We start from the raw sequence: 22,660 nt of genomic DNA, 5'->3' as shown, positions 1-22,660 counted from the left end.
TTAAAAAATTATAACAATTAATACATAAAAATTATAAGTAAATTAATATAGTATCTTTTAGCTAGATTTATAAAATAAAATAATATATACCTTTTAATATATAGGTAACAAATTATCTTCTATCTTTAATAATTTTCTTCACATTTAAATAATATAGATATATATATTATTTAATAAAATTTAAATTATTAATACATTTATATTTATGTATGGTTTAATTTGATAATATAAAAAATGAAATGAAATTAAGAAGAAAGAGAAGATCTCAAATAGAAGATCAATCAAGACCCATGTCTAGGATCTTTTTATAAGATTATTGATACACTAGGTCCATATTGCATTTTGTTTTTATTTAAATACCTAAAATCATCCGATTTTCTAAATTGATTTTATTCTTTTATAAATTAGATGAAGAATCTTTTTAAATGAAAACCAACTTTGCTTAGTAGTATTCATAGTTAAAAAGGTCTTTAAAATGACAAGGAGTTTATCTCTCCAACCTCTCCTAAGAATTTTGTGAAAATTATAGAATTCATTTATCCATCTTTTAATGATTTTTATATATAAAAAAGATATTGATTATTTCAAAGGATAAAAACTCATATTTTGACATGTATTTTATCATTAAAAAGGGTACTTTTTTTATGTTTTCATATTAAAATAACCTAAGCCATTAAAAGTTATATATGTATTAATTTTCTATATTTTGTGTTTGTTTGATTGAAGTGATTCAACCAGTTGAATTGGTTATTGTTCACTAATCAATTGATTAAAGGACCAATAGAGCTGGTTGAGCTCCTATGACCTAACAATCATTTTCTGTATCTTTTCTTACTCAACACCTAGTAGCCAATTCGACCAATTGGTCAACTAATCAATCCCAAATTGTTTTTAACAATTAGTTTGGATCTTCAACACCCATTTAAAGACTCCATGCTTTGTGTACCATTTAATTAGAGATTTTTTTTTTTTTATTCCATTATGCCAATTTATAAACTAGAAGTTATATTCTTGTCAATCTTTTTTTATATACCTTGTGAGGCAGGCTCAAATATTGAGTAACACTTCAAGGATTCCAAATGTGGTATAACATTTGAGGGATTCAAAAGTTGTTCTCTTAAGATATTTTGTAAAGGGTGCTTGGAACCATCTTCTAAGAGGGTACTTGGAACCACAAGCCTAAGAGGATTTATTTGAACCATAATTCAATTGTGAAGCTTAAAGACTTAGGTTGAAACCTTGATTAATAAAATCCTCACTCAATTAAGAGTTTAAGAAGATGGATATAGGCAGACTTGTGCTGAACCATTTATAAAAACTAGTGTTTTCCCTATTTTATTTATTTTATATGTATTTCTTTTTTATTACTTGTTGCAATATTACTTGCAATGTCACTCGCTTTTTAAGTTTAAATTTGTAAAAAGTAATCATCACCCTATTCACCTCTTCTATAATATGATAGCGTGTGCACTTATATAAAGCAAAACCATATTTTTTGTTCAAGCTTTCTTGAAAGGGAGCAATAATAATCATATTGTAGAAAAGCTTGAAGAATGAATTGAAGTCATAGCTTGCTTTTTTCCCTAGTCTTAATACTCCAAGCTACGGTAGCCATAAAGGGATCAATTCAAGAATTTTCTAAGCATCCATCAGTGTTTACCATAAATTTTTATTTCTTCTCTCTTCAATAATTGAATGGCATCACACATTTTCCATTCGTATTCAGGCCCACCACACCAACCACCTCAGGAATCCGTACCTCTTTGGTCAATTCTTCACAGCACAGCAAACTTTTACCTTTATCTATATCTCCACTCCCCTGCCCTTTGATTTTTGGAAACAATTAAACAATGGAGACCAATTAATTAATTAATTAATTATGAGGATAAACATATTTAGAAAATATGATTAATTATTTACCTTTCCAATTTAAAAAGATTAAAATATATTTTATTTTATTTGTAAAGATATAACAGTTACATTTATAAATTTTTTTTTGTTGAAGCAAATAAATTAAATTAACCTAAGAATATTATTAAATAAAAAAATTATTTTTAAGTATGTTGAAATTAGGAGGAAAGAAAAATAAATACAAGTTCAAATCATATATAACTTTATTTTTTTTTAGAAAAGAAATTATAAAAATTGAGAAAAAAACTATAACCTTTAAATGTATAAATATAATTTAATAAATATATTAAATAAATTAAAATTGGTGTATTTATATAAAATAAGATGTATCTTAACATTTTTAGATTAAAAAAATGAAGGTGATTTTTTATTTTCAGAAAATTTAAGAGAAAATATCCACCAAAGAGAATGGAGAGATTTAAAAGTGAAAAGAAAATAAAAATAAAAATAATAATAAATTTAAAATTAAAGTAAAAAAATTAACTTTTTTAATCTATTGAAACAACTATATTTGGTTATAGAAAATACTAATTGAAGAAAAAAGTGTTAAAAAAATAGTTTTCTTACGTTTAATTTTACTATGAAAAGTATAAAAGAAAATAAAATATAATTAAAATTTATCAAAAATTTATATATTTTTTAAATTATTTTAAATTTTATAAGAAATAAGTAAAATAAGTTTGAAGTAACACATAAAAATAATTTAGTAAATTTAAATTTTTTTTTTTAATTTTTAAATTTTCTTTCATCTCAAATTTTTCTGGAATCAAATATAGTATTAATAAATAGAAAATGAAGAAATAATGAAAAAAAATATTAAATAGAAATTGAAATCATATACACCTTATTAACTTTCTTACTATAAATAAATAAATAGTTTTAAAAATGCAAATTTCAAAATAATTTATTATTTTTCACTTTTTATTTCTCTTATTATAATTAACTAAGAAAATATGTGATTATTTTTAATTTTTGAAGGTTTGAATTTTCTAATCACGGATCAGTATGTACCAATGGGTTTCACTTCCTCTCTCTTCAATAATTTCATGGCAACAGCCCATGTTCTCCTCTTTCTTCAGTATGTACCAATGGGTTTCACTTCCTCTCTCTTCAATAATTTCATGGCAACAGCCCATGTTCTCCTCTTTCTTCCACGCTTTCCTTTCAATTCTGGGGCCCACTAGAGCCAAACCTTGTTGACCCAGCCACCCCCATAGCAATCTACACCTTTTGCTCAAGTCTACGCAGAGAAAAATTTCAATCTCGCTTGTTTCTTCTGTCTCTACTGCTTGCCCTTCGATTTCTGGAAAGAATTAGCCGATGGAGGTTGTTGGAGAGTCTGTTCTTTCTGCTGCCGTTGAAGTTCTGTTCGGGAATTTGGCTTCCCCTGAGTTGCTCAAGTTCGCTCGCCAAGGGGAGGTCATTGCTGAACTTGAAAACTGGAAGAAGGAACTGATGATGATTAATGAAGTACTGGACGAAGCTGAGGAGAAGCAGACAACAAAGCCGTCCGTGAAAAATTGGCTAGATGATCTCCGAGACTTGGCTTACGACATGGAAGATGTACTGGACGAGCTCGCGACCGAGCTGTTGCGACGCAGGTTGAAGGCAGAAGGAGCTGATCAGGTGGCCACCACTAGTAAGGTACGGAGCCTCATCCCGATTTGCTTTACTGGTTTCAATCCGGTTGGTGAAGTTAGGTTTAATATTGAGATGGGGACCAAGATCAAGGAAATCACTAGGCGGTTAGATGATATTTCTAGCCGGAAAGCTAAGCTGGGTTTTTATATGGTCCCGGGTGTTGAAAAAAGTTGGGAAAGGTTTGCATCTGGAGCAGCTTCTACTTGGCAACGACCCCCCACTACATCTTTGATTAATGAACCTGTTCACGGCAGGGATGATGAAAAAGAAGTCATTATTGAGATGCTGTTGAAGGATGAAGGCGGTGAAAGCAACTTTGGGGTAATTCCCATTGTAGGCATAGGTGGGATGGGGAAAACTACACTGGCCCAGTTGATATACAGGGACGATGAAATAGTGAAGCATTTTGAGCCAACGGTGTGGGTGTGTGTATCAGACGAGAGTGATGTAGAGAAGCTAACGAAGATAATTCTCAATGCCGTCTCTCCAGATGAAATGCGCGATGGGGATGACTTTAATCAAGTGCAACTCAAGTTAAGCAAGATTCTGGTTGGAAAAAGGTTTTTGCTAGTTTTGGACGATGTGTGGAACATTAACAATTGTGAGCAATGGAGTCACTTACAGACCCCCTTTAAGTCGGGGGCTAGAGGAAGTAAAATTGTAGTAACGACACGTCATACAAATGTTGCATCATTGATGAGAGCAGACAACTACCACTACTTGCTCAAGCCTTTGTCTAATGATGATTGTTGGAAAGTGTTTGTGAAAGAAAACAAAAATATCAATGATCCAAATTTGAGATTGCTTGATACAAGGATCATAGAGAAATGCAGTGGCTTGCCCTTAGCAGCAAAGGTGCTCGGTGGGCTTCTACGCTCCAAACCACAGAATCAATGGGAACATGTACTGAGTAGCAAAATGTGGAATAGGAGTGGTGTTATCCCAGTGCTAAGATTAAGCTATCAACATCTCCCTTCACATCTAAAAAGATGTTTTGCTTACTGTGCATTGTTTCCAAGGGACTATAAATTTGAGCAAAAAGAGCTAATTTTATTATGGATGGCGGAGGGTTTAATTCATGAAGCAGAAGAAGAAAAATGCCAAATGGAAGATTTAGGTGCTGATTATTTTGATGAATTATTATCTAGATGTTTTTTCCAACCATCAAGCAATAGTAAATCCCAATTTATAATGCACGATTTGATCAATGATCTAGCTCAAGATGTTGCTACAGAAATATGCTTCAATTTAGAGAATATACGTAAAGCTTTTGAAATGACTCGTCATTTGTCATTCATACGTAGCGAGTATGATGTATTCAAAAAATTTGAAGTCCTTAATAAACCGGAGCAATTACGAACATTTGTTGCATTACCCATCACCGTAGATAATAAGATGAAATGTTACTTAAGCACTAAGGTGCTTCATGGCTTGTTGCCAAAGTTGATACAATTAAGGGTGCTCTCTTTGAGTGGTTATGAAATAAATGAGTTGCCAAATTCGATTGGTGATTTGAAACATTTACGGTATCTTAATTTGTCTCATACTAAACTCAAATGGTTACCTGAAGCAGTGAGTAGTCTCTACAATTTACAATCATTGATATTATGCAATTGCATGGAACTCATTAAGTTGCCTATTTGCATTATGAATTTAACCAATCTTCGACATCTTGATATTAGTGGTTCAATTATGTTGGAAGAGATGCCTCCACAAGTTGGAAGCTTGGTAAATTTGCAAACATTGTCTAAGTTTTTTCTAAGCAAAGATAATGGGTCACGAATAAAAGAATTGAAGAACTTGTTGAATCTCCGAGGAGAGCTTGCCATTTTAGGGTTGGAAAATGTTTCGGATCCAAGAGATGCAATGTATGTCAATTTCAAGGAGATACCAAATATTGAAGACTTAATTATGGTATGGAGTGAAGATTCTGGTAATTCAAGGAATGAAAGTACTGAGATAGAGGTCCTTAAGTGGTTGCAACCTCATCAAAGTTTGAAAAAACTGGGAATTGCATTTTATGGTGGCTCAAAATTCCCGCATTGGATAGGAGATCCATCCTTCTCCAAAATGGTTTGTTTGGAACTTATAGATTGTAAAAATTGCACATCATTGCCAGCACTTGGGGGTTTACCTTTCCTCAAAGACTTGGTGATTAAAGGAATGAATCAAGTTAAAAGCATAGGTGATGGGTTCTATGGGGATACCGCAAACCCTTTTCAGTCTTTGGAATCTCTGAGATTTGAGAATATGGCAGAATGGAACAATTGGTTAATTCCCAAATTGGGACATGAGGAAACTGAAGCATTGTTTCCTTGCCTCCATGAGCTTATAATAATAAAATGTCCAAAACTGATCAACTTACCTCATGAGTTACCGTCCCTTGTGGTTTTTCATGTTAAAGAATGCCAAGAACTGGAAATGTCAATTCCACGACTTCCACTTCTTACTCAATTAATAGTAGTTGGGTCGTTAAAAAGTTGGGATGGTGATGTCCCCTCACTTACCCAATTATACATTTGGGGAATTTCGAGGCTGAGTTGTTTATGGGAAAGGCTTGCACAACGCTTAATGGTCCTTGAAGATCTGGGAATAAATGAATGTGATGAGTTGGCATGTTTGAGGAAGCCTGGATTTGGACTGGAAAACCTTGGTGGTCTGCGACGTTTATGGATCAATGGGTGTGATGGGGTTGTATCGTTGGAAGAGCAAGGGCTGCCTTGCAATCTTCAATACTTGGAAGTGAAGGGATGCTCCAACTTAGAGAAGCTGCCAAATGCATTGCACACCCTCGCATCTCTTGCATATACGATAATTCATAATTGCCCGAAACTCGTGTCATTCCCAGAGACAGGTTTGCCGCCCATGCTAAGAGATCTTAGAGTGAGAAATTGTGAGGGTCTAGAGACACTACCTGATGGAATGATGATTAACAGTTGTGCCCTTGAGCAGGTGGAAATTAGAGATTGTCCATCTCTTATTGGCTTTCCGAAAGGGGAGCTACCTGTCACCCTTAAGAACCTGCTAATTGAAAATTGTGAGAAACTAGAGTCTCTACCTGAGGGAATTGACAACAACAACACTTGTCGTCTTGAAAAGCTACATGTATGCCGATGTCCATCTCTCAAGCCCATTCCGAGAGGCTACTTTCCCTCCACACTTGAGATTCTTTCCATTTGGGACTGCGAGCAATTGGAGTCGATTCCAGGGAATCTGCTGCAAAATCTCACATCTCTTCGACTTCTAAACATATGTAATTGTCCAGATGTGGTGTCCTCTCCAGAAGCGTTTTTGAACCCCAACCTTAAACAACTTTATATTTCAGATTGTGAGAATATGAGGTGGCCTCTATCTGGGTGGGGCCTCCGCACACTCACCTCACTTGATGAGCTCGTGATTCGTGGCCCATTCCCAGATCTGCTTTCTTTTTCCGGCTCTCACCTACTTCTTCCTACATCTCTCACCCATCTCGGGTTGATAAATCTCCCCAACTTGAAATCCGTAACCTCCATGGGTCTCCGAAGCCTTATGTCTCTTAAAAGGCTTGAATTCCACCGTTGCCCTAAGCTCCGGTCTTTTGTACCAAAGGAAGGGCTACCACCAACACTTGCAAGACTTGTAATCTGGAAGTGTCCATTTCTAAAAAAGAGGTGCCTCAAGGGCAAAGGAAATGATTGGCCCAAGATTGCTCACATCCCCTATGTGGAAATAGATAAGATTGTACAACAATAACAGCTTCAATCAGGTACTCCCAAATCTTTGTAATCTTCCATCAAAGGTTCTACTTACTTATTGCTGCTTTCTCTGTAATATTTGAGTCTCCCTTTTGTTCCGTAATCAGGGGCTGCCGTGGTCGACAATAAGTTGTGGAGTTTTGTGCTCAAAACCTCGACTCTCATGAATGTGCCCTTAGCTTTTTCCTTATTTTTCCAAAGGAAGGTCCCTACCCTCTTCCAAAACAGAGGTACTTATTAATGCATTGAATTGTAAGTTTTGATAGAACACAATTTTCACCATTTTCAACTAAAAATATCGCTTACATTTTCTGATAATGATGGAATTTGTGTTGCACATTGATGTAGATGAAAGCAAAATTTCTGGCCATTGGTGCAGCTTATTTGCAAGGGGAAATATCCTAAACATGAAAGAGTTGTACTAAATGCACCATTCTTTTTTCATTTCAGGGTTTACACATGCAATTCCAGTCTCCACTGTCAATTTTTTTTGCTAATCAGGTCCAAAAGTAGTTTGAAGGCCCCTATCAAATTTGGCACCAACTTCATTTCCTACAATAAGCTAAACAGTTTTGTGCTCAAAAACTCACCTCTCTTGATTGTGTTCTTAGCTTGTTCCTTATTTTCTTAAGCAAGGCCTTCCTACCATAGTTTAATAACTGGATATTTGGCACTTTCAACTCAAAATACTGCTTTCAATTTCCAATAATGATGTCTTGTACATATAGGATGGCAGGAAAAGGGATTGATGTAGATAAAAGGGAAATTTCCTGCCATTGATGCACCTTATTCATATCTGCAAGGGGAAATGCCCTACACATGAAAGGAGCTGTAATAAATGCACCATTCATTTTTAATCTTGGGGTTTACATGTGATTCCAGTTTCATCTGTACAATTTTTTGCTAATCAGGTCCAAAAGAAATTTTAAGGCCCTATCAAATGTGGCACCAACTTCACTTCCTACCAAGGGATGGGCAGCTTGGCAAACTTGCAGAACCTAACCCACAACAAGAGGCCTTATATCTGGTGCTTCATTTTGCTTAAAGCCAGTATTCTATTTCAATTACCATTAATTAATAGAAGGTATTTCTGATTTTGTTTTAGTTCTATTTCATTCCAATCTAAATTTGCATCTTAGTATCTTAATAAAGCCCTTCTATCTGATTTTGTTTTGTACTTTATTCACACAGGAATTCTCCCTTACTAAACACCAAGGTTTTCTGGGATTCTGCCATCAGCTTGGAAATATGTATTGCAAAACGGGGGAGAGGTATAACTTCTTTGTTGATGAGATTTTTTTCCCCTTTTTTCTGCTTTTCCACTTAATTTTTTTTTACTAATTACATGACATTGTAAATGCTGTTGGCCTAGACCCTTACTACTGGCAACTGGTATGTCAAGCAGTTCAGGATGCAGAGAAAGGGCATATATCCAGGTTGTTCTCTTTCTTATTCTCTCTCTTCTCACTTGTATTGATTTAAAATGTGCTCTTTCAAATTAAGGTCTTTGTAAGTAAGTTGTTGAAGGTAAAATCCCCTAATTGGGGCACATGATGATTGTAACCTAGCCAGGTAAGGTGATATTTTATTACTGTCTTTCTAGCTTTTACATTTGCATATTTCTATATGGTTGCTTAGGCTTCTGCACCAGAATTCTTTTGACTTAGTGCTACATAATTTTTTTTTTTTTATCATACTGTTTGCTACAATGGGCATGCTCTGCCCATGTGATACCAGAAGGTGAAGGTTGTGGATTAGTAAAAGACTTGACCCTGATGATTCATGTTACAAACTGATGAAGAAGAGAGTCCACTAATATCTCTAGTTAGTCTTTGTAAAATAATTACTTAGGCCCTCTTCCATAATCAGTTTGTATTTGGAGTCTCATTTGTATTTGGAGGCTCACTTCATGTAGCATTAATCTGCCCAATCTAATAGGGATAAAAGGCCCTCTTTCATAATCAGTTTAGGGTTGAATAGAGGGCAATTATTGGTTCAATCAACATAGGGAAATGAGATTGAACCTCATGCCCTCCACTTCCCACCTTTTCTTTTATTTTTTATTTTTTTCTCTTTATATTGAACCTCATGACCCTCTAGAAATGCCTCTGAGAATCATGTCAAGAAATTGGTGAATTGTAAAGAATATTTGTGATGGTAGGAATGTTAAGATTGTAAAATTAAAAAAATAATCTGATGAATTTACTGAAGACGGATTTGATAAGGGGTGAAATAATTTCTGTAAGGGAAGGAAATTGCCTAACCTTGAGAGGGAAGAGTGGATCCTTTCCATGCTATGAGGAGTTTGAAAAGAGGGAAGAGTTAAAGAAACTGAAATGACAACCCTTGGATCCTCTTAATCTATAGAATTTAAGGAGTATGCAAGGCAAAAGTTATTGAATAGCAGGACGTGTATTCTTTTGGACTTGATAACAACGAGAAGAATTTTAGTGGAGGTAGAATCAATTAGGCCTGCCCATGTAGCATCTCCAGCATTGCTTTGACTCTAAAGCTTTTTCAGATTCTTCCTACTTCTTTTCCATTCTTTGTCATGTGTTTGGCTGCACCTGCATGTTCTTTGTCGATATACATGACAAATAGTTATGTTATTAGTGCTTTTCATTTAGTGCTTCAATTTATATATATACATATATAATCAGAATTTATTCCTTGAATATTAATCTATAAAGAATCCATATACCCTTGATTTTCACTTCTCTTTGCATTCCGTACTTATGCAATCTGTACTTATTGTTGCATTAGGGTTATTCTTCAGGTGTTGAAGATGTGGATGAGGTTCATACACCAGATTCTGACTATATTAAATAAGCTAAATCTTGGCAAGCATAGGGGGCCACAAGTAAATAGTTTTTCTTTCCATTAAGATGGTATACACAAACACATATTTATGTGTTGGTGTCTGATTTTATAATTTTCCACTCATTATGTTATATAATTTATTTCCAGATTAGCATTTCACAAATGCATTGATGAAGTTACAGAGAGCTGGTATAATAGGGGAGTTTCTAAGTATTTTTGTAAATGAGTTGGTAAATTCTTGTCTCCTAATTGTACTTTGTCTTCTGTTTCTTATCTTCTTTTTTGCTTCACATTTGGTCAATGGAGAATATCCTATTGCAGTCCTTTTCCACATAAAAGAATTGCGATGGTGTAAGGCTGAATGAGTCCTAAGCTTCAACCCTTATTGCAAGAAGAATAGAGAAAGGACATATTCATCCATTGAAAGATTCATATTTTCTCTTAATAGGGGAATGAGCAGAGATCATGTTTCCCTCCTTATATGACAAATTTTGCTTCTACGCCTTTGCTAACTTTGAAATTTTTATTTTTTATTTTTTTATAATAATTATAAACTAATTTCCCCATTATATAGTGTGTAGCACGGCTTAAAAGGTTCCATTCTTGTGAAGTGAAAGAAATTCAATCACCTTTTGCACTATTCTTCGTTGATTTTGGAGTAATGCATTATATAAAGTTTCATCAATGTTTCCATGATATTTTATGGTGAATCACATCCTTAAGACACAAAAAAGTATGATTTTATTATTATTATTATTATTATTATTATTATTTAATTTGTTCTGTTTTTGATATGATATGAGTTTTTTCTACTCATTTTCCCCCTTTTTATTTGGTATGGGCAGGTGGTCTTAATAGGGGTTCAAAGATGTCTCTTATTGGCTTTCTAGAAGGTGAGCTACCCACATTGACCCACCACCAACACTTGCAAGAGTTGTAATGGGGAGATGTCATATTCTAAAAGAGAGGTGCCTCAATGACAAAGGAAAATATTAGCCTAAGATTGCTCACATCCCCTATATGGAAATAGATGACATTTTAAAACTACAACAAGTTCAACCAGGTACTCCCAATATATGGAAATAGTTGTGCCCTTGAGTACCTGAAAATTAAAGATTGTCCATCTCTTATTGGCTTTCCGAAAGGTGAGCTACCCGCCACCCTTAAGAAGCTGATAATTATAAATTGTGAGAAGCTAGAGTCTCTACCTGAGGGAATTGACAACAACAACACTTGTCATCTTGAATATCTACATGTATGGGGATGTCCATCTCTCAAGTCCATTCCAAGAGGTTACTTTCCCTCGACACTTGAGACCCTTTCCATTTGGGACTGCCAGCAATTGGAGTCGATTCCAGGGAATATGCAGCAAAATCTCACATCTCTTCAAGTTTTGCAAATATGTAATTGTCGAGATGTGTTGTCCTCTCCAGAAGCATTTTTGAACCCTAACCTTGAAGAACTTTGTATTTCAGATTGTGAGAATATGAGGTGGCCTCTATCTGGGTGGGGCCTCCACACACTCACCTCTCTTGATAAGCTCATGATTCAAGGCCCATTCCCAGATCTGCTTTTTACTTCCCAGCTCTCACCTTCTTCTTCCTACATCTATCACATGTCTCCGGTTGGTAAATCTCTACAACTTGAAATCCATAGCCTCCATAAGTCTCCAAAGCCTCATCTCTCTTAAAAGCCTTGAACTCTACAATTGCCCTAAGCTCTGGTCCTTTGTGCCCAAGGGCGGGCAACACTTGCAATACTTGAAATCTGGGAGTGTCCTATTCTAGAAAAGAGGTGTCTCAAGGACAAACAAAAAGATTGGCCCAAGATTGGCCACATCCCCTACGTGGAAATAAATGACATTGTACAACAATAACAGCTTCAATAAGGTACTCCTAATTCTCTGTAATCTTCCATCAAAGGTTCTACTTGCTAATTACTACTCTCTCTATAATATTTGAGTCGCCCTTTTGTTATGTAATCAGGGGTTCTCCTAGTTTTTCAGAAGTTAGGCCTTCCTACCACAATTTAATATTGATATTTGGCATTGCCCTCTTCCAAAATGAAGGTGCGTATTAATGCATTGAATTGTAAGTTCTGATGGAACATAATTTTCACCATTTTCAACCCTAACATATTGCTTTCATTTTCTAATAATGATGGAATTTATGTTGCACAGAATTTCCTGCCATTCATATCTGCAAGGGTAAATACTAAATATCCTACACATGAAAGAAGATGTACTAAATGCCCCATTCTTTTCTAGTTTCTGGATTTACATGTGATTCAAGTTTTAAGGCCCTATCAAATTTGGGCAACAACTTCACTTCCCACCAAGGGATGGGCAAAAGGCCTTATGTTTGGTGGTTCTTTTTGTATAAAGCTCAGTATACTGATTCAATCACCATTAATTGTTAAAAGGTATTTAAGATTTTGTTTTAGTTCTGTTTCATTCCAGTCTAAATTTGAATCTTATTATGTTAATGAAGCCCTTTTATTTAATTTTTTTTCTGTACTTTAATCACACAGGAATGCTCCTTTATTTAACACCTTGGTTTTTTTGGGATTCTGCCATCTTTTTGCAAATATGTATTGCAAAAACGGGAGAGGTATAACTTTCTCAAACTTCTAAACTGACCATTGTATTTCATCAGATTGTTTTTAACTTTCTCATATTTTTCCCCTCAAATTTACATCTTTTTGACTAATTACATGATATTGTAGTTACTGTTGACCTAGAGAGGACCTTTCTACTAGCATCTGGTATGTCAAGCAGTTCAGGATACACAGAAAGGGCATATATCCCAGGTTGTTCTTTTTCTCATTATGTCTCTCCTCACTTGTATTAATTTCAAATGTGCTCATTCAAATTTATATTATCATAATATAAATTGAAGATAAAATCCCTTAATGAGAGGTGGTAGTTAGGTCTTTGTGAGTAAGTTGTTGAAGGTAAACCTTGGTGATGAGCCGGCATGTTTGAGGAAGCCTGGATTTGGGTTGGAAAACCTTGGTGGTTTATGGATGGATGGGTGTGATGGGGTTGTATCCTTGGACGAGCAAAGGCTGCCTTGCAATCTTCAATATTTGGAAGTGAAAGGATGTTTCAACTTAGAGAAGCTGCCAAATGCACTATGCACCCTCACATCTCTTATAGATTTGGTAATTTATAATTGCCAGAACTTGTGCCATTCCTAGAGACAAATATGTTGCCCATGCTAAGACTTCTTTTGGTGAAAAATTGTGAGCTTTTGGAGACGTTGGCCGATGGAATGGTGAGCACCAGATGTGCCTTTGAGTGCTTAGAAATTGTAGATTGTCCATCTCTTATTAGATTACCAAAAGGTAAGCTATCCACCACCCTTAAGAAGCTACTCATTATAGATTGCCAGAAACTAGAGTCTCTACCTGAGGGAATTATGCACCACACTTCAATTTACAGCAACAACACTTGTCGTCTTGAACAACTACATGTATTGGGATGTTCGTCTCTCAAGTGCATTCCAAGAGGCAACTTTCCCTCCTTTCTTGAGATGCTTTTCATTTGGAATTGCAAGAAATTAGAGCCAATTCCAGGCAATATGCTGCAAAATCTCACAGCTCTTGGTATGTTGGGTCTATGTAATTGTCCAGATGTGAGGTTCTCTCCAAAAGAATTTTGGACCACCAACCTTAAATAACTTGCGATTTCAGATTGTGAGAATATGAAGAAGCCTCTATCCTTTGTGCCAAAGGAAGGGCTGCCACCGTCACTTGCAAGACTTGTAATCATGGGTGTCCTATTCTAGAACAAATGAAAAGATTGGCCCAATATTGCCTACGCCCCCTAGATGGAAATAGATGGCATTGTCTAACAATAACAATTTCAATCAGTTACCCACAATTCTCTGCAATCTTCCACCAAATATTCTACTTGCTAATAACTTTCTTTCTCTAAAACGTTCTATTCTTCATGTTGTTCCATATCTCAGTTCCACTTGTTAATTCAAATGATTTTATTATTTCTTAAAGAAGCTTAAAAGTCACACAGAAAGAGTACAGTACTTTATGTTTTCTTTGTTTATTTTCCTTTCCCCTTTTTAATCTTAATCATTAACAGTTCTTTTAAAATATTTGTCTTCAGATACTTGTTACAGAGGGGGTTGTGCTTAGCCAGTGTGTGACTCTGGAAACCCCACGTAAAATGTATGGCAACAACTGAGTCCTATCAATACTTGCAACATTACATAATCAAGAGAGATGTCCTATTCTAAAAAGGAGGTTCATGAAGAACAAAGGAAAAGAATGGCCCTAAATTGCTCATATCCTCCCATATCTGGAGATAGATTGCATTGTACAGCAGTAAAAAGGTCAATCAAGTACCCCAATTGATGATAGTTGCTCTTTTCTCTTGTTGCTCACATCCATCCTTCTATCTGATTGGAAATTTAGTTCTCTAATTCATCAGTTGTGTGCAACAATTTATATTTGCATTAAAAAAATTTCTGAATATATATTCAAAATGAAATGCTCTTGATTTTATTTTTTTTGCCTTTTACATTGAAAACATATAACTCTTTTTCATTATTATGCTAACAGAAAGGAATATTGAGTTTCATCCTGCAGATTCCATGTCTGAAGTGAATGTGGTGTTGGTTGTTCATTCTCTAATATGGTGATGGTGAAAAGAAGATGAAAGGGCCTAGGAAAAGCATGGTACATATGCTATTTTCATTTTTTATCTTATATTTCCTATTTTAATTTTAAAATAAAATGGCTACTGGGCCATGCCTTTTTAATCATATCAACATGGAAAAGCAGTCAAAAAGAGTTGGAAAAACAACCTGCTTATGATTACATTCGTTGGTCAGCCTATAGATCTTGGGTTGGATATGGTGCAGAGGAAGATTTTTACAAACAAACCTATTTAAGGTATTTGGGACTATCCTCTTCCAAACACAGGTGATTATTAGTCTATTGAATTGTAAGTCTGATATAAAAAACAATCTCCATTTCTAACTCAAAATATTGCTTTTGCTTCTTGATAATGATGGAATTTACTTTTTAGATGCAGGATGGCAATCAAAGGGACTGATGTAGATGAAAGCAAAATTCATGGCCATTGATGCGGCTTATTAGCATCTGCAAAGGTAAATATCCTAAACATGAAAGAGCAGTACTAAATGCATCATTCTAGGCCATGTAAATTTAAAAAAAAAATTTAAATCAGGTCCAAAAAGAGTTTTAAACCCAATCGAATTTGCCACCAGCTTCACATGGCAATAATTTCACATAGAGATACATGGTTGATACACCTATTAAAAGTCTTGTTGCATTGTTTCTTTCTTTCTTTTTTCCGTTTTCAATATGCTTCAATTTCATGATGCAAGGGGCCTTACATCTGGTGGTTCATTTTGCTTAAAGCCAGAATACTATTTCCATCACCATTAATAAATACAAGGTAATTAAGATTTTGCTTGAGTTCTGTTTGATTTTAAACCAAATTTGCATCTTATTATGCTAATGAAGCCTCTTATTTGATTTTACTGTGTACCTTAATCACTCAGGCATGCTCCCTAATTTATTCTTCCCTTTGCTTGGAAATATGCACTACAAACTTTTCAATTGCCTAGTAATATGGTTCATTTTAGCATGTAGCATTTCTCATCAAACCTTTGAAACTACTAGGAAATATAGTTGAACACCTTGTTTCTCATCTTTTGTTCCTTTTTTCTGCTTATGCATACAAGGCAACAAGCTAAAAGAGCCTTAGGGTGTGTTTGGAGTTGTTTTCAAAAATGGTTTTCTATTTTTAACAAAAAAAAAAAAAGTCATAACATGTTTGATAATCAGAAAACAAAAAACAAAGTGTTTTCCAAGAATATATTTTAATTGTTTTTGGTGGTTTTAACTTTTTTCTAAATATTGTTTTTAAAATAATTATACAAATATGGAGAATGATTGAAAATTAAGTATTTACAAATTAAAGTTATTTAAAAAAATATTTAAAAATATAGAAAAGGTTAAACACATTTCAGATTTTCAAACAAGATTTGTCAAATTTATAGGAAGTGAATTGGCATTTTCCTCAAAACTTTGATTTTGCTTCTTAATATTTTATTCTATTTTATGACAACAGTATTTTCTTGTACCTCTCCCTTAAATTTGAAACTAGTTTTTCTGATTTTTTTGATTGGTAAGTATAACCTAATTTAATTTCCCCATCATAGTAGGACTAAAAAGTGGAGATTCTTATGGAATGAAAGAAATGCAATCAACTCTCACACTATGATGAACTGTGAGCATATTTGAATATTTTGATGGTATTTATTCTATTTTACCAAATACTAATGGAAAGTTATTCATTACTTGAATCATTCTAACAGGCAATTGAGCTAGTACATCACAAACTGAATTGATAGGACAATGATAGTGACAATATTCTTAGCAAGTTCGGGTCATGTATTACATATAAGGTTTCTTCAGTTTTTACAAGATGTTTTATGGTGAATTACACCCTTACGACACACGCAAACCCAAAAAAAAAAAAAAGGATTTTAAGTTATTTCTTTTTTTCCCTTTCGTTAATTTGGTATGGGCAGGTGGTCTTAACAAAGGAGCTCAATGAGTTAGAACTACAACCTCACTGTCCCAAAGTGAAACGGTCAAAGCTTGTAATAAGCTCTAGCTGAGGTAGGTAACTATTACTATATTCTGCTTGTTTTCTTGTCATATTCAATTGGGTGAATAACAAGTCTAATATGAAAATACTATATGCTCTTTTAGAATTCTAGAAGTGTGTCCTTTAAGTGAAATTTATTTTTGTCTTATCTACTTTTTAGAGTCTATGAAAAAAATTATTCAATTCTATGCAAAAATTTATTTTATATCTATTTTTATCTTCTAAGTTTGCTTTTGAGATGTTTTCTTTCCATATATGGAATAGTTATAATTTTAATATTTTGTGCTGTGGATCAAGCTTAATCTTTAAAAATGACAATTATTTTGAATATTATCTGCTCTATAGGAAGCTCCTACAACCAGGTCATATTCCTAATTGACTCTGTTTTTGAGAAATCAGGATACTTTGGGTGGATTTTCCTTCACATGAATAATTGTAAGTTTGATAATTTGTGAGCATTCGTACTATAGATACTTGTGACAAAGTTTGTCTTAAGAATAGGATGAATTCACATTATTACTCACTAGATGTTTTTTTGCAATTAACATAGGGATTCATCTTCTAAAGTACTCTTGGGAGTGAGGAATCCTTCTCAAAAGCCTTGGAATCGAGCACAAATTTGAAATTTCAATCTACAATGAGGTAAAGAGCAAAGGATTCATATTATTTAGTGGCTTACTTTAGACGGTATATTCATTATGACAAGATGAAGTTTTAATGCAGTCTTTGATCTTGTTTAGATATACTTTTAAGAGAGAAAAAAACAAAAATAAGAATTATTTCTATATAAAAAGTAGAAACTCTTGTACAAAAAGTAGACTTACCTTTTATTTTTTTTAAAATTACATCAAAAAATTTTAAAATTTGAGGTAAGAAAACATTTTTAATACTTCAAAATTTTAAACAATTTTTAAAACTATTATCATGTGAATGTAAGTCTTTAATTTTTTTTGTATTTTATATAAACAAGCTATTTTCTCCTTTTAAAAATATAAAACAGTAAATGCATCTAAGCAAATACTTAATTACACATTTGTCTCTTGGTAATTCAACTCCCCTATGCTCTCTCTTATTATTTTATTGCCTCTGTTTTGAATTTTAGGATATGGGCCCGGTTTCATCCGAAGCTTCCTATAGTTGACTAATTCATGAATTTTAAAATTTTGGAGGATAGAAGAACAAGCACATGTCTTCTGCAAGCATTTGAAAACTTGTGCATCAGTACATCAATGGTTGTTGCCAGTGCTCATGGAGATTCAAATATGTGAAATGGTAATTGTGAGATTGAAATCCTAACCATGAGACTAGCAGACGAGTCTTGGTGAACTTGAGAGTTTTGCCATTCTCTTTCCTTGTGGATCATTCTCAATACAAGTTGTTCTCCCATTATGTTTTAACAGTATGTAATACTCTAAATGGTAAATTATGCCTCAGTTGATCATCTTTGAATTACAATTAGATGTTATTAATGTTTACTTCAACAACTACATAATCTATAGTTTATTTTTTAAACAATGTTTCAAAAGCAATGATGTTTACATGGATGGTAAAAAAAAAAAATGGTGACAAAACAAATTTTTGGCCCAAGCACCCCATAAAAAGGATTTTGAGGATTAGTTATAAAATATAAATTGTAGAATCAATTTTTATTTTTAGTTTCCTTAGTTACTAAAAACTACCATCCTAATAAGATTAAGTAGCTAAGTCACATTTCTCTGCTATGTACATATTTTCTCTGTTTAAGTTCACTTGCTATTAACAACATCAATTAATATAATAAGATTCATTTTTGGGTTACAAACTTCATTACTATTATAAAAACTATTTTGTAACAAGTTCAAGTAGTGACCCATCAATCTTTTGCAATTTTTGAAGGAGAAATGTTAATAGTACTTGTCGTTTGAGAAAATTTCCTTATGGTGCATCTAGTTTAAAATCTATTTGGATTTAAAAGGAAAAAGAAAGAAAGAAAAAAAGAAAGTTAACCCTCAACGACCTAAGACCACATGGGTCCATGTGGTGATCTAAACTATTTTCTAATATCCAACTAAGAAGAAATGAGGGTGGATTATTCTTGGATATAATGCAAAATAATGTTGATTAATATTAAAAATATTGATAATATTATCTCTCTTATTATTAAAAAATCTTTTACTTTTTGATGATTTGAAATACTTTTTATCAAATGTAAGTCATATTTGTGGTAAAGTATTTTAATTTATTTTTAAACTAACATGTTGCATCATATAAGGATGCTCAAAATGATCAAACCAGTTTGGTAGGCCATAAAAGTGAAAAAGTTTAAAACATTGATATGTAAATATATGAAGACTATGAAAAATGTTTTTCAAAGTGAGTTACAACATATGAGGTGTGGACATGCTTGTTGAGACAAAACTCTTAAAAGCATGATATAATGTAACAAAATAAAATTTTATTAATACATATATATATATATATATTATAATTTTTGTCTCCAATATTCTATCTATGTTTGCATTGATCTTTATTTAAGCATTCAAGTTTGCATCACTTTTATCATACATGGCTTGGGTGCAATAAAAGTTGCATGAAATATCTAAGTTATGTATTTCTTGCAAGTTGATGAATTGTTCATAACCAATTCGTGGACTTAGGCAATCCATTCGAGGCAATATATACTAACTCTTAATTGGAGGAATAAGGACTTGTTTGTCGGGGATAAAACCCAAAAAAATCATGACATCATGTAACAAATTATATTTTAGTTTTCACTATTATATTCTCATTTGTATTAATACTTGTTTGAGCATTCGAGCTTACATTATACATGACTTAAGAACATTAGAAGTTTCACGGAAGATCCAAATCATAAATTTCTTATAAGTTGATGAATTGTTCATAGTTTATAACTTACACAATCCTTCTAAGGTTGTAGTGAACTATCTCATAATTGGAGGAATGACTTATCTTAGTTATCGGGCTAGAATATACAATATCATCTTATGGGATCAGTGTGACTTGCATTGCTAGGGGAACATCTTCTTTTCTGGCTGGATGTGATAGCTGTAGGGACCCCTCCTCCTGAGAACACGTGCCACACACCTCATGGTGACACGTGGCACGCATTATCATCCGGATCACCCTCATCCGGATTTCCATAAGAGTACTTGGCATGCTTCTCCTATCCGGACTACCCCAAGGAGAGGCACACGACACTCATAAGCATAACATCCGGATGACTTCCACAAACGCATCCGGACGACCGACATATGCTATCCGGATATGTTTGCCCGGATCATTGACTGAAGTAAGCAAGTCTTGCACGTTACCGCAACAGCCTGCCATGGCCCACGTCCGCCACCTGTAGTGTGAAAGGACAAGAATGAAGTGACGACAAGTAACTTCCCACGATCACTTCCCACGATCACTTACCACGATTTCTGACAGTGACAACACCTACCACGATCTCTGTCAGCCTCCCGTAGGGTGATGATGGCCCTGCCACCACCTAGTGCCATCATGACAACACAAAATATCTCCCTACCATTAAAGAGGGAAACGAAGCCTCTGATACTATATATATGAGCCTTCACACAAAAAGGAAGGTAAGCTGTTCTATACCTAGTAAAAGGCCAACTGATTTATGTCTCTCTCTCTAACCATGGCTAACAAAACCATCGAAGGGTGCGACCGGACACCCTGTCCGGACGCCTTTTGCAGGTAGAACGACTGAATCAAGAATCTATAGGTTGAGATCGTGCGTCCATTCATTTGGCAACTACGTGGATCACCAGGGACGCGAGGCCTCAACAATAGCCACACTTATGAGATGTATTACACAACTAGTTCAGGCTGGAATAATCGTTGTCGTAAAGTTTGCCTCACTTTGGACTTGGGAAGTGTCATTTCAAGGTGGACAAACTCAGCCACGCTCAAACTAATGGATGATGCATTACCTATGGAAGGAAATGGCATTTGCAAGGATTTAGGCTACCTGGGCAACCCAACAGAGTGACATCAAAATCAGTAAAGCCTAAGTCTTCAACTGTGCAAGCAAATGCCAACTTCTGATCTTGTATTAGTACACTAGTGCCATGTCAGTCATCTGCACCAACAGAATAGTCACCTAAGCCTCCCCGGTGCCCATTTTTCCAACTCCTGCATTACATGGCCACCTTTTCCTCTTGCTGTTTTTCTTTTATTTTTCTTTGTGATCTTATATGTTTTGAATTGGTTTTCAAACTTTCTTTTTTTCTATTCAAATAATCTCAGTTTTTTAAATTTCATCCTTTGGAGATACTAGAAAATAAAATTCAGTTTTGATAAACTAGTTGCCATTTTTTTTCCCGTTTTTCATGTTTTTAATAAGCATGAATACAATTTTACAATTTAAAAATAATGAAATATATGGAATTAATTCATGCAAAAATAAATTGATCATTGGTGGGGCCCAACACATGAGACATTCGCCATTCGTTTGTTAATTCTGATTGCTATATTTATTCAATATTAATTTATTTTTGCCTTGCTCTATAACTTGCGTGAGATATTTTGTGCTTGTCATTATTGAGTTAACCATGTTTTTCATGAAAACACTATTGATTTGCTGCTCAAGTATGCTCCCATCTTCATCTTAATTATTTATTCATTATTGTGCAGGATTTGCTTTCATTCTATAAGATCTTTGGTATCCACAATTAATTGATCATTTGTCACACTTGTCTTAACTGATTAGTAGAAACCTAATTTTTAGGGTTTAGAAGGGTGTTACGGTTTATCGCTGTACCTTCTCGATAGGTAACCTGATCCCTAGACCTCGACTCAATTTTTCTCAGACTTGTTTTTTCCTTCATGAGTCACACTTATAGTTTTTCTCTATTATTTTGTTTTTTCCTTTAAAAATGATAAATAAATGGTGTCTCCAAAAATAATTTTCAAAAAATCAAAATTTTCACAATAAAAAACAAGTCTCACCATAGAGTGGGGACGCATGCAAAAGATGCGATGTCCATACCAACCTATCTAATCAAGGTCAACCTCTCTAATCAAAGGTCGACTCCTATATTAGCTACTACCAACATTAAAATAGGACAACGTAGAAGGGGATAAGTCGACCTCTCCATCCATGGGTTGGCCCCTCTTTTTGCTACCTTGGGCATCATTTTAATGCATGTTCTACAATTTTACCTTGCCACTGTCCATCATAAATATGATTTGAAAACCATAAAATGTGAAGATCTAAAATTGGAATTGTGTCAAATGCTCTTCATCCATGAAAATAACTTAACAAAATTTTCTATAGCTAAAATTGGATGTTGCCAATTAATGAATACGTGAAATTACAAAATAGAAAACATGAGTAAAAGAGATTTCTAATATTATGAAGTGGAACAAAAACATAAGCAAATGTTCCTCATTGACCAAACACATTAAGAAGCTCAATGATTCTATTTTTTAAAGAAATATGCATGGCAAAGAGACTGTGAAACAAAAGTTTGACTAATTTCGGTTTTGTTAATAACAAAACAAGGTTTGAAACTAATAATTTATTTTAAGTGTTTTTTAGCAAGAGGAATTCCAAAGAACCAATCACAACAACATAATAAAGTGAAATCAAGAAAAAGAGAAGACCTTAAAGAGGAAATCAAGCAAGACTCATGTCTAGGATCTTTTTATAAAATTGTTGATGCACTAGGTTCAAAGTGAATTTTATTTTTATTCAAGTACCTAAAATCATCCAATTTTCTAAATCGACTTTATTCTTTTATAAAGTAATGAAGAATCTTTCTAAATGAAAACCAACTACTATTCATAGTTTAAAAGGTCTTTAAAATGAAAAGGAGTTTATCTACCTAGGTTTTCCTAAGAATTTTGTGAAAATTATAGAATTCATTTATGCATATTTCAATGA

At 34.0% G+C, this 22,660-nt stretch overlaps 1 protein-coding gene across 50 annotated transcripts in view; it reads left to right on the top strand.

Annotated features, from left to right (window-relative positions):
* The first annotated feature begins 3,019 nt into the window (after nt 1-3,019).
* The window catches only part of LOC104878283 (putative disease resistance RPP13-like protein 1), an 82,687-nt gene continuing 63,046 nt past the window's right edge, over nt 3,020-22,660 (top strand). For 10 of the 50 annotated variants that reach the window (XM_059738214.1, XM_059738185.1, XM_059738212.1 and 7 more), the window contains exons 1-12: nt 3,021-7,297; nt 7,394-7,516; nt 8,198-8,370; nt 8,478-8,557; nt 8,659-8,722; nt 10,050-10,146; nt 10,254-10,336; nt 10,952-11,995; nt 12,092-12,174; nt 12,286-12,527; nt 12,636-12,715; nt 12,831-12,914. In XM_059738214.1, the coding sequence (XP_059594197.1) occupies nt 3,232-7,284 (4,053 nt within the window). In that variant the 5' untranslated portion in view covers nt 3,021-3,231 and the 3' untranslated portion in view covers nt 7,285-7,297; nt 7,394-7,516; nt 8,198-8,370; ... (7 more) ...; nt 12,636-12,715; nt 12,831-12,914. Of the gene's footprint in view, nt 7,298-7,393; nt 7,517-8,197; nt 8,371-8,477; nt 8,558-8,658; nt 8,723-10,049; nt 10,175-10,253; nt 10,337-10,951; nt 11,996-12,091; nt 12,175-12,285; nt 12,528-12,635; nt 12,716-12,830; nt 12,915-14,229; nt 14,456-14,684; nt 14,802-14,906; nt 15,070-15,153; nt 15,547-15,652; nt 16,562-16,687; nt 16,779-17,112; nt 17,203-17,317; nt 17,410-17,869; nt 18,209-22,660 lie in introns of those variants that run through there. The other 40 variants (XM_059738179.1, XM_019217549.2, XM_059738183.1 and 37 more) reach the window with 40 other exon arrangements.

This window comes from Vitis vinifera, chromosome 7, assembly GCF_030704535.1.
Source record: "Vitis vinifera cultivar Pinot Noir 40024 chromosome 7, ASM3070453v1".
Taxonomy (NCBI): Eukaryota; Viridiplantae; Streptophyta; class Magnoliopsida; order Vitales; family Vitaceae; genus Vitis; species Vitis vinifera.
This window is presented reverse-complemented; position numbering and strand designations above follow the sequence as displayed.